The following is a 17427-nucleotide window of genomic DNA, read 5'->3' as shown; positions in this document are numbered from 1 at the left end:
TCGTTGTCCTGTTGGAAGGTGAACTTTCACCTCAGTCTGAGGTCCTGAGCACTCTGGAGCAAGTTTTCATCAAGGATATCTCTTTGCTCCATTCATCTTTCCCTTGATCCTGACTAGTCTCTCAGTCCCTGCCGCTGAAAACCTTCCCCACAGCATGATGATGCTGCCACCACCATGCTTCACCGTTGGGATGGTGCCAGATTTCCTCCAGACGTGACGCTTGGCATTCAGGCCAAAGAGTTCAATCTTGATTTCATCAGACCAGAGAATCTTGTTTCTCATGGTCTGAGAGTCCATTAGGTTTCTTTTGGCAAACGCCAAGCGGGCTGTCATGTGCCTTTACTGCGGAGTGGCTTGCATAAGGCCACTCTACCATAAAGGCCTGAATGGGGGAGTGCTGCAGAGATGGTTGTCCTTCTGGAAGGTTCACTCATCACCACAGAGGAACTCTGGAGCTCAGTCAGAGTGACCATCGGGTTCTTGGTCACATCCCTGACCAAGGACCTTCTCACCTGATTGCAGTTTGGCCGGACGGCCAGCTCTAGGAAGAGTCTTGGTGGTTCCAAACTTCTTCCATTTAAGAATGACGGAGGCCACTGTGTTCTTGTGGACCTTCAATGCTGCAGAAATGTTTGGTACCCTTCCCCCAGATCTGTGCCTCGACACAATCCCGTCTCGGAACTCTACAGACAATTCCTTCGACCTCATGGCTTGGTTTTTGCTCTGACACGCATTGTCAACTGTGGGACCTTATATAGACAGGTGTGTGCCTTTCCAAATCATGTCCAATCAATTGAATTTACCACAGGTGAAATCCAATCAAGTTGTAGAAACATCTCAAGGATGATCAATGGAAACAGGATGCACCTGAGCTCAATTTCGTGTCACATAGCAAGGAGTCTGAATACTTATGTAAATATGGTATTTCTGTTTTTTATTTTTTATATATTTGCAAAAATTCTAAAAACCTGTTTTCACTTTCTCATTATGGGATATCGTGTGTAGATTGATGAGGTAAAACATAATTGAATCAAGTTTAGAACAAAGCTGTAATGTAACAAAATGTGTAATAAGTCAAGGGGTCTGAATACTTTCCGAATGGACTGTATACTTTGGATTATATTTGTCATACATTTTGTTTTTATAAACAAGCTCACCTTAATTTAGCAGCAAGACATGAATCTGACGCGTTGCTTTTATTCTCTGCACCTTGGATGACATCAGAGAGACTGCTTGGGGGCACAACGTCACCTTTATCAAACATCACATGAAGGCGATAGTTGACCATCTTTATCGTGATGAAGAAGATGGTGACTGAGGTGCAGTATATACTAAGTGCCATGGTGGTGGGCGGAAGAGCCTGAGGATAGAACACACAAACTCCCTCAATATCTCAAAACACATATCCTGACAATAAAATAATCTCCCATTAAAAAAAATGGTAATCTTCTTCATCACAGAGTGCATCCCAACCTTTCCTGAATGATATGATAACTAGTCTCAAATTAAGTCTGAAATACAACACCAAAGCAGCTATTTGGGACTGCAATATTATGCTCAAACAGCCAAGAGCGACACTGAAAGAAAAACTATTGTCTGAGGATGATCTGAATGAAAAGTCAATGCTCCGACCATATAATGTAGTCATGTGGCCACTCAGCTACATACTGAGATGAGTGAGTCATCAGAGGAATCAACCAACCTGTCACTAGAAACAAATACAGTGGGGCAAAAAAGTATTTAGTCAGCCACCAATTGTGCAAGTTCTCCCACTTAAAAAGATGAGAGAGGCCTGCCATTTTCATCATAGGTACACTTCAACTATGACAGACAAAATGAGAAATAAAAATCTAAAAAATCACATTGTAGGATTTTTTATGAATTTATTTGCAAATTATGGTGGAAAATAAGTATTTGGTCAATAACAAAAGTTTATCTCAATACTTTGTTATATACCCTTTGTTGGCAATGACAGAGGTCAAACGTTTTTTGTAAGTCTTCACAAGGTTTTCGCACACTGTTGCTGGTATTTTGGCCCATTCCTCCATGCAGATCTCCTCTAGAGCAGTGATGTTTTGGGGCTGTTGCTGGGCAACACGAACTTTCAACTCCCTCCAAAGATTTTCTATGGGGTTGAGATCTGGAGACTGGCTAGGCCACTCCAGGACCTTGAAATGCTTCTTACGAAGCCACTCCTTCGTTGCCCGGGCGGTGTGTTTGGGATCATTGTCATGCTGAAAGACCCAGCCACGTTTCATCTTCAATGCCCTTGCTGATGGAAGGAGGTTTTCACTCAAAATCTCACGATACATGGCCCCATTCATTCTGTCCTTTACACGGATCAGTCGTCCTGGTCCCTTTGCAGAAAAACAGCCCCAAAGCATGATGTTTCCACCCCCATGCTTCACAGTAGGTATGGTGTTCTTTGGATGCAACTCAGTATTCTTTGTCCTCCAAACACGACGAGTTGAGTTTTTACCAAAAAGTTATATTTTGGTTTCATCTGACATTCTCCCAATCTTCTTCTGGATCATCCAAATGCTCTCTAGCAAACTTCAGACGGGCCTGGACATGTACTGGCTTAAGCAGGGGGACACGTCTGGCACTGCAGGATTTGAGTTCCTGGCGGCGTAGTGTGTTACTGATGGTCGGCTTTGTTACTTTGGTCCCAGCTCTCTGCAGGTCATTCACTCGGTCCCCCCGTGTGGTTCTGGGATTTTTGCTCACCGTTCTTGTGATCATTTTGACCCCACGGGGTGAGATCTTGTGTGGAGCCCCAGATCGAGGGAGATTATCAGTGGTCTTGTATGTCTTCCATTTCCTAATAATTGCTCCCACAGTTGATTTCTTCAAACCAAGCTGCTTACCTATTGCAGATTCAGTCTTCCCAGCCTGGTGCAGGTCTACAATTTTGTTTCTGGTGTCCTTTGACAGCTCTTTGGTCTTGGCCATAGTGGAGTTTGGAGTGTGACTGTTTGAGGTTGTGGACAGGTGTCTTTTATACTGATAATAAGTTCAAACAGGTGCCATTAATATAGGTAACGAGTGGAGGACAGAGGAGCCTCTTAAAGAAGAAGTTACAGGTCTGTGAGAGCCAGAAATCTTGCTTGTTTGTAGGTGACCAAATACTTATTTTCCACCATAATTTGCAAATAAATTCATAAAAAATCCTACAATGTGATTTTCTGGAATTTTTTTCCTCATTTTGTCTGTCATAGTTGAAGTGTACCTACGATGAAAATTACAGGCCTCTCTCATCTTTTTAAGTGGGAGAACTTGCACAATTGGTGGCTGACTAAATACTTTTTTGCCCCACTGTATGTGCATTAGCCATGGTGTTCATTTATGTTGAAACACAGGTATGCTATAGGCCTACATGAAATTATGAACAGTAAAACCGTGGGCTTGTGACTTGCTCTGATCTATAATTCAGAGGAACTGTCAGCCTAAGGGATATCATATGTTTTGTGCTTAGCTCCTTGTCATCAAACCCTGAGGACCAAGTCCAAAAAATTCATAATCACACAATAACATTGTATTCAATTTGTATTTTATTTTACCTTTATTTAACTAGGCAAGTCAATCAATTAAGAACAAATTCTTATTTAAAATTACAGCCTATTTTATTGTCAAGTAATATATCAACCAAAAACAATTAATTGACAAGAGCTATTTCTATATTATTTGTATAAAAACATATATCGATATCTATTTTCTGAGAAATCGAGCATATGGAAATTCAGGCCCTTATGAAGTGACACAATATCACATTCTGTGGTATAGGGAATAAAATAAGAACTTAAAATAGAGGACAAAACTAATCTCCTTGAAATGGGTTAGTGGTGGGACAATATTACACCATTACATAAGAATGACAGTCCTTCATCACTTTAACATCTGCACAAATAATCAGAAGGCTTTTGGTCTTCAGAGTAGCTCATACTGTATGTCGTTTGACCTTTTTTATCAAGTTATTTATAGATAAACTCTGAAACAAGCGTTGTAGGTTTTTTCTTAAATCAATATTAATTGAAACTTTTCCTTTATTTAACCAGACAATAGGCCATATTCTGAAACATAGTAGGCCTATTCTGTACAACAAATAGCATAGAATTCTTGAAATGAAAATACATTCAATTCCATTACGATGGAAATAAAGTGACACATTAAAGAGACCACAACCACAACATTTGGTGCCGGAACATTTTTTTTATAGGCTATCTTGACCAAATTAAACCAAACCCAAACAGCATCATTAATGACGTAGGACTACTAGCCACTAAAATAAATTGATCAAATGCAGATGAGTGCGTGCTGTAGGCTAAACTATCACATCCAAACGGCAGAGAAAGGTTAGGTGTGCCGCCGTTTGTCTTTGTGAACGCTGTGTAGGCTACCTACAGTCAGTGTTACAATGCCTGGACTTTTCTGCTTTTTCATCACTGTGGCAGCCATGCGTTCCATCACTGTGCTACATACTAGCATACAGCATGCAGACAAAAATGCGACCATTCCATTTTCTGCCAATACAATTAATAAATAAGCGGAAACGTTTCAGTGCTGAGGATAAAAATATCACTGTAAATAAAATATGAGAACGGAATGTTGTTCCAAGAGAACCGTGTTTGTAAATGAAAAAGGCGCTTAGTGACGCGGCGCACTAAACCTTATAGCCAACACAAGATCTGGGCCTTTGATTGAATTTATACTCACCAAATGTAGTGATAGTGGCAACATAAGAAGGAACATCCACAAATAGAGGTGACAGGAGTTATTGAATGTGTTCTGGTCCGGGTCATGGTACCAACCTCCGGTCAATGATGCCCAAACCCCCTGACGCAGAGTCTGTACCAGTTGCGAGCCCATCCTCCTCAACTGCAATAGATTCGTATCACGATGGTCAAATGCATATGTGGCCCATATACTACATTGTTACCATGTTGAAACTATAGCCCTACTGGCTCTATCAAGCTATCATTCGCAATTTACTCGCCGCATCATTTCATCCAAATGTCAGATCTCACATGGTGCGGACAGCTCTCTCTCATCCTCTCTTCTTCTCTACCTCCGTCGGTCCAGATGAATTATGCATATAAACCCTGGATTGCTGATGCTATGTATTGTCTATTGTGTGGCTTTGAAGCCACCGGTCGGCCATATTGGCCCTCCCCGGTAGGCGCGGTCTTCCATAGGAATGAATGGAATTCTACAGTATTTGAATTAAATGTTTCAAGGACAAAATAACATGTATGTAGGTATACTTTTTTGTAGTGTAGACAGTAACATTAGTACAACAACAACAACAACAAATGTTTTTTATGTTTAGCTCACATAATATAATTCAAAAGTGTGCATTAAGGTGTCTGTAATAGAATACACGTGTCTAAAACGAATGTAGACATTAATACATGCATCTCTATCGCTTCCAAAATATCTTTTTTTATGACGGAGGAGTACCAAGATGGCTGCGCGATGGCTTCAATACAGCGCCCCCTGTCAGTCATCCAGGGTTTGTACACATCACTGGTCCAGATGCGCAGCTCGTGAGAGAGCACGAGCAGCAGCCACTCCTCCAGCTATACGTGCTGCATCACTAAAACTAAACCCTCATGCGGTTTATGAGCTGATCCTGAATTGAATCGACCTTATGGTTATTGACATCGTTTCACATTTATAATTGACTCTAAGTAAAAATAAATAAAAAATGTTTCTCTATTCTTTGAGACTGATATTATATACACTGCTCAAAAAAATAAAGGGAACACTTAAACAACACAATGTAACTCCAAGTCAATCACACTTCTGTGAAATCAAACTGTCCACTTAGGAAGCAACACTGATTGACAATAAATTTCACATGCTGTTGTGCAAATGGAATAGACAAAAGGTGGAAATTATAGGCAATTAGCAAGACACCCCCAAAAAAGGAGTGATTCTGCAGGTGGTGATCACAGACCACTTCTCGGTTCCTATGCTTCCTGGCTGATGTTTTGGTCACTTTGAATGCTGGCGGTGCTCTCACTCTAGTGGTAGCATGAGACGGAGTCTACAACCCACACAAGTGGCTCAGGTAGTGCAGTTCATCCAGGATGGCACATCAATGCGAGCTGTGGCAAAAAGGTTTGCTGTGTCTGTCAGCGTAGTGTCCAGAGCATGGAGACGCTACCAGGAGACAGGCCAGTACATCAGGAGACGTGGAGGAGGCCGTAGGAGGGCAACAACACAGCAGCAGGACCGCTACCTCCGCCTTTGTGCAAGGAGGTGCACTGCCAGAGCCCTGCAAAATGACCTCCAGCAGGCCACAAATGTGCATGTGTCAGCATATGGTCTCACAAGGGGTATGAGGATCTCATCTCGGTACCTATTGGCAGTCAGGCTACCTCTGGCGAGCACATGGAGGGCTGTGCGGCCCCACAAAGAAATGCCACCCCACACCATGACTGACCCATCGCCAAACCGGTCATGCTGGAGGATGTTGCAGGCAGCAGAACGTTCTCCACGGCGTCTCCAGACTCTGTCACGTCTGTCACATGTGCTCATGTGCTCAGTGTGAACCTACTTTCATCTGTGAAGAGCACAGATCTGTGAAGAGCACATTTCACAGAAGTGTGATTGACTTGGAGTTACATTGTGTTGTTTAAGTGTTCCCTTTATTTTTTTGAGCAGTGTATTTAAAAAAATATTATTGAAAGAAAAAAGTATCATCTTGGTGATTGAATGTAATAGATAGGCCACGAATCATGCAAGTCCCCATCGAACATGACAATAACAGTAGCCTTTGTAAAAATTCACAAACAAAACGTGTCAGTGGAAATTTTACAGGCCCTCAAAAATGTGAAAAAAAACAGCTATTCACAAGTAATAGTTAAAAAATATGGTCTTAAAAGGTTAATAAATAGGCCTTGTTGTGGGAAACTTGAGCCAAAGATTAGGCAGAGACTAATTTAAAATGTTAATAGTGAATCTTTAATACATATGAGCAGCTGGAAGGTAGATCCCCCTCTGATTGCAGTCAGGGAAAGAGCTTGAAGAATAAATGGTTACATGTTCCTTATATAGTGGGAGGTGATAATACTATCATATTGTTTACACAACAGTCCTTTTATACAAGCAACAGTTCAAGAACACAATAGCCTCATGTTAAGGTGTAGTGATAACAGAATTCTATGAAAGACATATTACAGTCCAACACAGAACAATAACATAACGCTTGAGAAGATACAACAGCTCACCCCAATTCTGTCACAACAATTCCCCCTTTGATGCTATGGAAACCATAAGCATCACCATACATGATATATCTGAGCTGTTGTCAGACAGAACTTAAAACCTTCTAGTTTCTGGGAAATTGGCATTTTACACAGAAAGGGGTGGTTTGACTGGAACTCCTGAAAGGTAACTTTATAATAATAATCTGGAGAAAAGGGGAGGTTCGTAGGGATCGGGGTCATTTCCAATAGGGCAATCTGAATCCCCAATGAAGGGTGAAACAGTGGCCAGATCCGTCAGGTCATTTAAGTTCGCTTCTGTGGTCATGAACATCGGCAAGCCACGGCAAGCTCCTTCTGGCCTCCTTCAGCCAGTAGCTGTCCCTCATCACCCCTGGTCCCATATCTCTCTGGACTTTGTCACTGGGCTCCCTCCGTCTGATGGCAACACTGTCATTCTGACGGTAGTGGACCGGTTCTCCAAGGCCGCCCATTTCATCCCTCTCCCTAAACTACCCTCTGCCAAGGAGACGGCCCAGCTTATGGTGCAGCACGTCTTCCAGATCCATGGACTCCCGGTGGACATGGTCTCCGACCGTGGTCCTCAGTTCTCGTCTCAGTTCTGGAAAGCGTTTTGCACCCTTCTTGGGTCGTCGGCCAGCCTGTCCTCTGGATTCCATCCCCAATCCAACGGCCAGTCGGAGCGAGCTAACCAGGACCTAGAAACCACCCTAAGATGCCTGGCCTGAACCAACCCCACTACCTGGAGCCGACAACTGGTCTGGGTGGAGTATGCCCGGAACACCCTTTTCCCCGGTCTCTGTTTTTTCCTAGCCCTCCTGGTTTTGACCCTTGCCTGCCCTGACACTGTATCTGCCTGCCTGACCACTCTGCCTGGTCTGACCTCATGCCTGCCTATCCCTTTGTACTGTCTGGACTCTGCCCTGTTCACTGATCCCCTGCCTGTCCTGACCTCGAGCCTGCCTATCGCCTGGTTCTGTTTGGACTCTGACTTGGTTTATGAATTCTCGCCTGTCCCCGACCTGCCTTTTGCCTACCCCTTTTGGTCTAATAAATATCGGAGCTCAACCATCTGCCTGCCTCCTGTGTCTGCATTTGGGTTTCGCCTTGTGCCCTTATTAGTACTTTCTGTCCCTGGGACATCAACTAGTCAAAATATGAAATCTGCTAGGGCCTTCACAAAGTTGGTGCCATCTTATCAGCTCTTTCTTGTTTTTCCACAGTCCATGTACTAAAACATTTATTTGGATCTACTCACTTCAATTTTGGACAGTGTTCTACGTAATTGAAACAGATTATTGTTTTTAGATGACATTACCTTCTTACTTAAATCACTGGTATTATTCAACCTCTATCAAATTTATAAATAATAATATTGGAAATTATTATTCATACCTCTGTTCCAAATGTTCCCACTGTGTCCCTTACAGCCTGAGTTCAGTGAGTACCACTCACTTTCACTGGTGCCTTATCTATGGGTCCACAGGAAGCTTATATTGAACCCAAACACCAAATGGCGGCCTCTATTTTAATATCAGTCCCAAGCTCAAACCCTCTGTTCGCTTAGGTGCATAATAAAACCAAACAATGGCAACCAAATGCTTTCACACTTGTATTCGTCATGTGACCTTGTATTGAAACCTTAGCTTCTCCATATTACTAAGATATTGCATTATTAGAGTGCTATCTCAAGCCACTAATAACATACAGTATTACCATTCACCATACTGTCAGCACTCCTTCAATTTGACATCAACTGAAAGATCATGATTAACATGAATCTTTCCATTTTGCTTTCTTTATCACTGTCTTTGTTACTTTCACTATTCTCCGTATTTGTTTCCTTCAACTAGGACCCTTTACTCTTTCCAATAGGAAAGCCCTCTCAATCACTTCTCTGAATACACATGGATCACTTTCAAACAATGTTCTGCTCTCACCCCTATTGTACCTAGAGCTACAAACAAAAAGGTTTACAAAAATAAAATTTTAAAAACATGATAAGTTCTGTTCACCGGGATGCCATTGCTCCTTTTTACTTTTCCTTATTGGAAGGCATTGTTCGTATTTTAGTGAATATCCAATTTCCGTTGGATAATTACTTTCTGTTTCACACTCATTAAATGTCTATTTTGAGATTAATATGTAATGCGCCAAAATTCTGAATACATCAGCCAATTCAGAAGGAGGGGAGAGAAACTTTGGAGGGAGCTTCCTTTTTAAGGTAGCTGTCGAGACTATAGTTTCTTTTTAGGATCAAAATGTATTATAACTGGGCTAGCAATGCCTATCAGTCCACTGACATTGGAGTGGTCTATCCATAATGAGTCTGGAACTTGAGACAGAGACAGTTTCCCTCTCCGTTTCCCTACTCATGAATTGGTTTAGAAATTCATTGTTAGGGATATCAACAAAAACTTAAATCGGTAGTACAATAAATTGTAGCATTTAGTGTTGTCAGCAAGTCTCTTTCCAGTAAATTAAATGTTTGAGTGGTTGAATATAGGAAATCCTGTTCAACGTTTACTGGTCCTATAGAACAGGGCATGGGTTTTGTTTCAAAATGTACTACCGGGGTGGAGGAAATCCCATAAGCGGTTACAGTTTTATTGATTAGGGGTAAGTCAAGTCCAGTTTCTTTGTCACGCCCTGGCCTTAGTATTCTTTGTTTTCTTTATTATTTTAGTTAGGTCAGGGTGTGACATGGGTAATGTTTGTGTTTTATCGGTTTTGGGTGGTTATATGGTAAAGGGGGTGTTGGGTGTAGTGTATGGGTTTGTGTTGAGTGTATGTGTCTAGCTGTGTCTATGTTGGTGTAGTTGTCTAGGAGAGTCTATGGTTGCCTGAATGGGTTCCCAATTAGAGACAGCTGATTTCGGTTGTCTCTGATTGGGAGCCATATTTAGGGTAGCCATAGGCTTTCGTTTGATGTGGGTAATTGTCTATGTCAGAACGTTTGTTAGCCTGTGTATGTGCACAACGTTTATTAGCTTCACGGTCGTTTTTTGTTTTGGTTAGTTTGTAAGTGTTTTTGTTTCGTTTTTTTCCTTCTCCTAAATAAAAGGAAGATGGCTTATTTTCCTAATGCTGCGTTTTGGTCCGTCAATCCTCCACACGATCGTGACATTCTTCACTAAAGGTGGATGTAGTAGCACCCATATCTACCAACATAGGAATTTATTTTCCCTGTATTTTTACCATAATGTTTGGCCAGATTGGTCCACCTTTACCTGTGGGCATTACTGTATCAAGGATGTTATTTCCCCTGAGGGATGTCCCTATTGTGGCTGGTTATTCCTTTCCCGCATTTCTTGTATTTTTGAGCATTCACTTCTTCAGTGATTGGGGTCGTGACAATAGAAGATCCCTTTACCTCTATTCCTATCCCTCTCTCTATCCCCCCTAGCTGCTCCATTGTTACAACCCCTGCCACACCCACACCCATGGCTGCAACCCCCGTCCCCTGCTTCGACCGCGGCCCCCAGGTTGAAAAAGCTCCTGTCATGTTAAACTGTAGCTGATGGTCAGTTTTGGTGGATTTATGTTTAATAGTTCCCATGCAATGCTGAAGTAGGATAGTAACTTCCGGTAGGGTTTTAGCTTGCCAACCTGGAGTAATTTGGTTGAGTATCTCAGAGACCTTGGAAACCCACACACATAATTGTCACGACTTCCACCGAAGTTGTTCCCTTTCCTTGCTCCTTGTTCGGGCGGTGTTCGGCGGTCAGAGCCCACTCCTACCCAGTGTCCGGTTGGGCGTAAGTATGTTCCGTTCGATGTCCGCAATCATTTGATCTGCTGGGCCCACACTTCACCCTCCTCTGGTCATCCTGGCATCGGTCAGACAGTGCGCTGTCTTGCTGGGAAGTACAGGTGGCCCACGTTAGCCAAGGACGTGAGGGTTTATGTGTCCTCCTGTTTGGTGTGCGCACAATGCAAGGCACCTAGACACCTGCCCAGAGGGAAATTACAACCCCTTCCCATTCCACAACGACCGTGGTCACACCTCTCGGTGGATTTCCTGACGGATCTTCTACCCTCGCGGGGTAACACCACGATCCTAGTTGTTGTGGATCGGTTTTCTAAGTCCTGCCGTCTCCTTCCTTTGCCCGGTCTCCCTACGGCTCTACAGACTGTGGAGGCCCTGTTCACCCACGTATTCCGGCACTACGGGGTGCCTGAGGATATAGTTTCTGATCGGGGTCCCCAATTCACGTCTAAAGTCTGGAGGGCGTTTATGGAGCGCCTGGGGGTCTCGGTCAGCCTTACCTCAGGTCTTCACCCCAGCAACGGGCAGGTGGAAAGAGTCAACCAGGAGGTGGGTAGGTTTCTGCGGTCCTATTGCCAGGACCGGCCGGGGGAGTGGGCGGTGTTTCTCCCCTGGGCAGAGATGGCTCAAAACTCCCTCCGCCATTCCTCCACTAACCTGTCACCTTTTCAGTGTGTGCTAGGTTACCAGCCGGTCCTGGCACCATGGCATCAGAGCCAGATCGAGGCCCCTGCGGTGGATGAATGGTTTCGACACTCAAAGGAGACATGGGACGCTGCCCATGTGCGTCTGCAAAGGGCCATCAGGCGGCAGAAGATGAGTGCCGACCACCACCGCAGTGAGGCCCCGGTGTATGCACCGGGGGATCGGGTCTGGCTCTCGACCCGAAACCTGCCCCTGAATACAAACAGTGTAGCTATTCCCTCCGCAGGGCAATCAAACAAGCTAAGCGTCAGTATAGAGACAAAGTAGAGTCGCAATTCAACGGCTCAGACACGAGAGGTATGTGGCAGGGTCTACAGTCAATCACGGACTACAAAAAGAAAACCAGCCCCATCGCTAACTACGATGTCCTGCTCCCAGACAAACTAAATAACTTCTTTGCTCGCTTTGAGGACAATACAGTGCCAATGACAAGGCCTGCTACCAAAACCTGCAGGCTCTCCTTCACCGCAGCCAACGTTAGTAAAGCATTTTAACGTGTTAACCCTCGCACGGCTGCCGGCCCAGACGGCATCCCCGGCCGCGTCCTCAGAGCATGCGCAGACCAGCTGGCTGGTGTGTTTACGGACATATTCAATCAATCCTTATCCCAGTCTGCTGTTCCCACATGCTTCAAGAGGGCCACCATTGTTCCTGTTCCCAAGAAAGCTAAGGTAACTGAGCTAAATGACTATCGCCCCGTAGCACTTACCTCTGTCATCATGAAGTACTTTGAGAAACTAGTCAAGGATCATATCACCTCCACCCTACCTGACACCCTAGACCCACTCCCATTTGCTTACCACCCCAATAGGTCCACATGCGACGCAATCGCAATCACACTGCACTAACCCATCTGAATAAGAGGAATACCTATGCAAGAATGCCGATGAGGATGTCGTGATTGACAAAGTCGGAAGCTTTGGCCAGGTCAATGAATACGGCTACACAGTATTGTTTCTTATCGATGGCGGTTAAGATATCGTTTAGGACCTTGAGCGTGGCTGAGGTGCACCCATGACCAGCTCTGAAACCAGATTGCATAGCGGAGAAGGTACGGTTGGATTCGAAATGGTTGCTGATCTGTTTGTTAACTTGGCTTTCGAAGACCTTAGAAAGGCAGGGTAGGATAGATATAGGTCTGTAGCAGTTTGGGCCAAGAGTGTCCCCCCCTTTGAAGAGGTGGATGACCACAGCTGCTTTCCAATCTTTGGGATTCTCAGATGACACGGAGGAGAGGTTGAACAGGCTAGTAATAAGGGTTGCAACAATTTCGGCAGATCATTTTAGAAAGAAAGAGTCCAGATTGTCAAGCCCGGCTGATTTGTAGGGGTCCAGATTTTGCAGCTCTTTCAGAACATCAGCTGACTGGATTTGGGAGAAGGAGAAATGGGGAAGGCTTGGGCGAGTTGCTGTGGGAGGTGCAGTGCTGTTGACCGGGGTAGGGGTAGCCAGGTGGAAAGCATGGCCAGCAGTAGAGAAATGCTTATTGAAATTCTCAATTATAGTGGATTTATCGGTGGTGACAGAGTTTCCTATCCTCAGTGCAGTGGGCAGCTGGGAGGAGGTGATCTTATTCTACATGGACTTTACAATGTCCCAGAACGTTTTTGAGTTTGTGTTGCAGGAAGCAAATTTCTGCTTGAAAAAGGTAGCCTTGGCTTTTCTAACTGCCTGTGTATATTGGTTTCTAACTTCCATGAAAAGTTGCATTTCACGGGGGCTGTTCGATGCTAATGCAGAACGCCACAGGATGTTCTTGTGTTGGTTAAGGGCAGTCAGGTCTGGAGAGAACCAAGGGCTGTATCTTTTCCTGGTTCTAAATTTCTTGAATGGGGCATGCTTATTTAAGATGGTGAGGAAGGCATTTTTAAAGAATAACCAGGCATCCTGTACTGACGGGATGAGATCAATATCCTTCCAGGATACCCGGGCCAGGTCGATTAGAAAGGCCTGCTCGCTGAAGTGTTTCAGGGAGCGTTTGACAGTGATGAGTGGAGTTTGTTTGACCGCTGACCCATTACGGATGCAGGCAATGAGGCAGTGATTGCTGAGATCTTGGTTGAAAACAGCAGAGGTGAATTTAGAGGGCAAGTTGGTTAGGATGATATCTATGAGGGTGCCCGTGTTTACAGCTTTGGGGTTGTACCTGGTAGGTTCATTGATAATTTGTGGGAGATTGAGGGCATCAAGCTTAGATTGTAGGATGGCTGGGGTGTTAAGCATGTTCCAGTTTAGGTCACCTAGCAGCACGAGCTCTGAAGATAGATGGGGGGCAATCAGTTCACATATGGTATCCAGAGCACAGCTGGGGGCAGAGGGTGGTCTATAGCAGGCGGCAACGGTGAGAGACTTGTTTTTTGAGAGGTGGATTTTTAAAAGTAGAAGTTCAAATTGTTTGGGTACAGACCTGGATAGTAGGACAGAACTCTGCAGGCTATCTCTGCAGTAGATTGCAACACTGCCCCCTTTGGCCGTTCTATCTTGTCTGAAAATGTTCCATTTAGGGATGGAGATTTCAGAGTTATTGGAGGTCTTCCTAAGCCAGGATTCAGACACGGCTAAGACATCCGGGTTGGCAGAGTGTGCTAAAGCAGTGAATAAAACAAACTTAGGGAGGAAGCTTCTAATGTTAACATGCATGAAACCAAGGCTTTTACGGTTACAGAAGTCATCAAAAGAGAGTGCCTGGGGAATAGGAGTGGAGCTAGGCACTGCAGAGCCTGGATTCACCTCTACATCGCCAGAGGAACAGAGGAGGTAGGATAAGGGTACGGCTAAAAGCTATGAGAATTGGACGTCTAGGACGTCCAGAACAGAGAGTAAAAGGAGCAGGTTTTTGGGGGCGATAAAATATATTCAAGGTATAGTGTACAGACAAAGGTATGGTATTAATTTAACACTATAGTACCCTCCAAACTCGTTATTAAGCTCGAGACCCTGGGTCTCGACCCCGCCCTGTGCAACTGGGTCCTGGACTTCCTGACGGGCCACCCCTAGGTGGTGAGGGTAGGAAACAACATCTCCACCCCGCTGTTCCGCAACACTGGGGCCCCACAAGGGTGCGTTCTCAGCCCTCTCCTGTACTCCCTGTTCAACCATGACTGCGGGGCCATGCACGCCTCCAACTCAATCATCAAGTTTGCAGATGCCACCACAGTGATTGATTACCAATAACGACAAGACGGCCTACAGGGAGGAGGTGAGGGCCCTCGGAGTGTGGTGTCAGGAAAATAACCTCACACTCAACGTCAACAAAACAAAGGAGATGAACGTGGACTTCAGGAAACAGCAGAGGGAGCACCCCCCTATCCACATTGACGGGACAGTAGTGGAGAATGTGGAAAGTTTTAAGTTCCTCAGCGTACACATCACGGACAAACTGAAATGGTCCACCCACACAGACAGCGTGCTGAAGAAGGCGCAACAGTGCCTCTTCAACCTCAGGAGGCTGAAGAAATTTGGCTTGTCACCAAAAACACTCACAAACCTTTACAGATGCACAACCGAGAGCATCCTGTCGGGCTGTATCACTGCCTGGTACGGCAACTGCTCTGCCCACAACCGTAAGGCTCTCCAGAGCGTAGTGAGGTCTGCACAACACATCACCGGGGGCAAACTACCTGCTCTCTAGGACACCTACACCACCCGATGTCACAGGAAGGCCAAAAAGATCATCAAGGACAACAACCACCCGAGCCACTGCCTGTTCACCCCGCTATCATCCAGAAGGCAAGGTCAGTACAGGTGCATCAAAGCTGGGACCGAGAGACTGAAAAGCAGCTTCTATCTCAAGGCCGTCATACTGTTAAACAGCCATCACTAACATTGAGTGGCTGCTGCCAACATACTGACTCCATCTCTAGCCACTTTAATAATTAAAAATTGGATGTAATAAATGTATCACAAGTCACTTTAAACTATGCCACTTTATATAATGTTTACATACCCTACACTACTCATCTCATATGTATATACTGTACTCTATACCATCTACTGCATCTTGCCTATGCCGTTCGGCCATCGCTCATCCATATATATTTGTATGTACATATTCTTATTCTTTCCTTTACACTTGTGTGTATAAGGTAGTTGTTGTGAAATTGTTAGATTACTTGTTAGATATTACTGCATGTTCGTAACTAGAAACACAAGCATTTTGCTACACTCGCATTAACATCTGCTAACCATGTGTATGTGACAAATAAAATGTGATTTGATTTCCAACTACGTCTTTCAACCGACACAATTCTACCTGACCACTGGTCTATCACTTCCTCACTATACTCAACACATCCTAATACCAACCAAACAATTATAGTCAAATGCTTTAACCACCTTCATTAACCCTCTCATGTGTGCAAACCGATTATATATATTATAACTATAATCTAGTTGTAGGCTATCCAATTCCTAGTTGTAGGCTATCCGATTCCTACTTGCAGGCTATCCTATTACTACTTGCAGGATATCCAATTCCTGCTTGCAGGCAACCCGATTCCTGCTATAAAGTACTTTTCCTAGATGTAGGCAAACTGATTCCTACTGGCAGGCGATCCAATTCCTGCATCACGTGATTGAAGGTAAAACAATCCCTACATGTCGGCAAACCGATTCCCACTAGTGGAGACACCAGACAGATTCAGTATTATAAAATTGTTCTGACAAATTGAACCCCCAAATTTTGTGGATGAAGAGGACAAGATATTTTTCACCATTAAGGTTTGGCTGGAAAACAGACAGTCCCTCACAGAGATTTTTGAATAAGGTCTCTTACCTTTTTAAGTTGTGGCCAGAGGGATGTCTGGGTCCAAGTTGCGCCAAACAGTTCAAAAAGTCAAGTTGCTCTCATCCGGGTCATGGCACCAAATGTTGTGGAAAACTTGATCCAAAGATTAGGTAGAGACAAATTTAAAATGATAATAGTGAATCTTTAATACATATGAGCAGCTGGAAGGTAGAACCCACTCTGATCGCAGTCAGGGAAAGAGCTTGAAGAATAAATGGTTTCATGTCCCTTATATAGTGGGAGGTGATAATGCTATCATATTGTTTACACACCAGTCAGTTTATACAAGCAACAGTTCAAGAACACAGTATTATTGTTAGGGTGCAGTGATAACAGGAGTCTATGAAATGCATAACATCACAGTCCAACACAAAACAATAAGATAACCCTTGAGAAGTTACAACAGCTCCCCTCAATTCTGCCATTACATCCTGACAGTATTTACAGTTAATTATATGCCTAAATTATAGGCAAAATGAATGTAGGCTAGTTTATGTATAATTAATAAACAGTTATGTCTGTTTGGTTGAAGTTGTGATTGTCGTGTTGGTGCTCATGAAATAATGGGTTTACACATGGCAGCAATGTAATTCATTATTGCTGCCATCATCAATAATATGGTGGTCCCGTGTGGTCCCGTGTGGCTCAGTTGGTAGAGCATGGCGCTTGCAACGCCAGGGTTGTGGGTTCAATTCCCACGGGGGGACCAGGGTTCTATTCCCACGGGGGGACCAGGATGAATATGTATGAACTTTCCAATTTGTAAGTCGCTCTGGATAAGAGCGTCTGCTAAATGACTTAAATGTAAATGTAATGATATGGCATAATATGCCATCACCGCGCGCACTTTTCTGCACACGAAGGCTCCTCCCCACTGCTCCTCTTCTTGTTTTCCTGTAGAGACATGCATGTCACGTGAGGGGAAATCCACCAATCTG

General features: G+C 44.1%; 1 protein-coding gene across 2 annotated transcripts in view; it reads right to left on the bottom strand.

Moving 5' to 3' along the window:
- pcnx2 (pecanex 2) overlaps positions 1-5133 on the bottom strand; it is a 29033-nt gene extending 23900 nt beyond the window's left edge. The window contains exons 1-2 of one of the 2 annotated variants that reach the window (XM_055890058.1): positions 4714-5133; positions 1158-1360 (exon numbers count right to left, since the gene is read on the bottom strand). In XM_055890058.1, coding sequence (XP_055746033.1) covers positions 1158-1360; positions 4714-4866 — 356 coding nt within the window. In that variant the 5' untranslated portion in view covers positions 4867-5133. The remainder of the gene's footprint in view (positions 1-1157; positions 1361-4713) is intronic. The other variant, XM_055890059.1, reaches the window with a different exon arrangement.
- Positions 5134-17427: the final 12294 nt, after the last annotated feature.

This window comes from Salvelinus fontinalis, chromosome 30 (genome assembly GCF_029448725.1).
Source record: "Salvelinus fontinalis isolate EN_2023a chromosome 30, ASM2944872v1, whole genome shotgun sequence".
Taxonomy (NCBI): domain Eukaryota; kingdom Metazoa; phylum Chordata; class Actinopteri; order Salmoniformes; family Salmonidae; genus Salvelinus; species Salvelinus fontinalis.
Note: the sequence above shows the minus strand (reverse complement) of the source record. Positions and strands in the feature narration are given on the sequence as shown.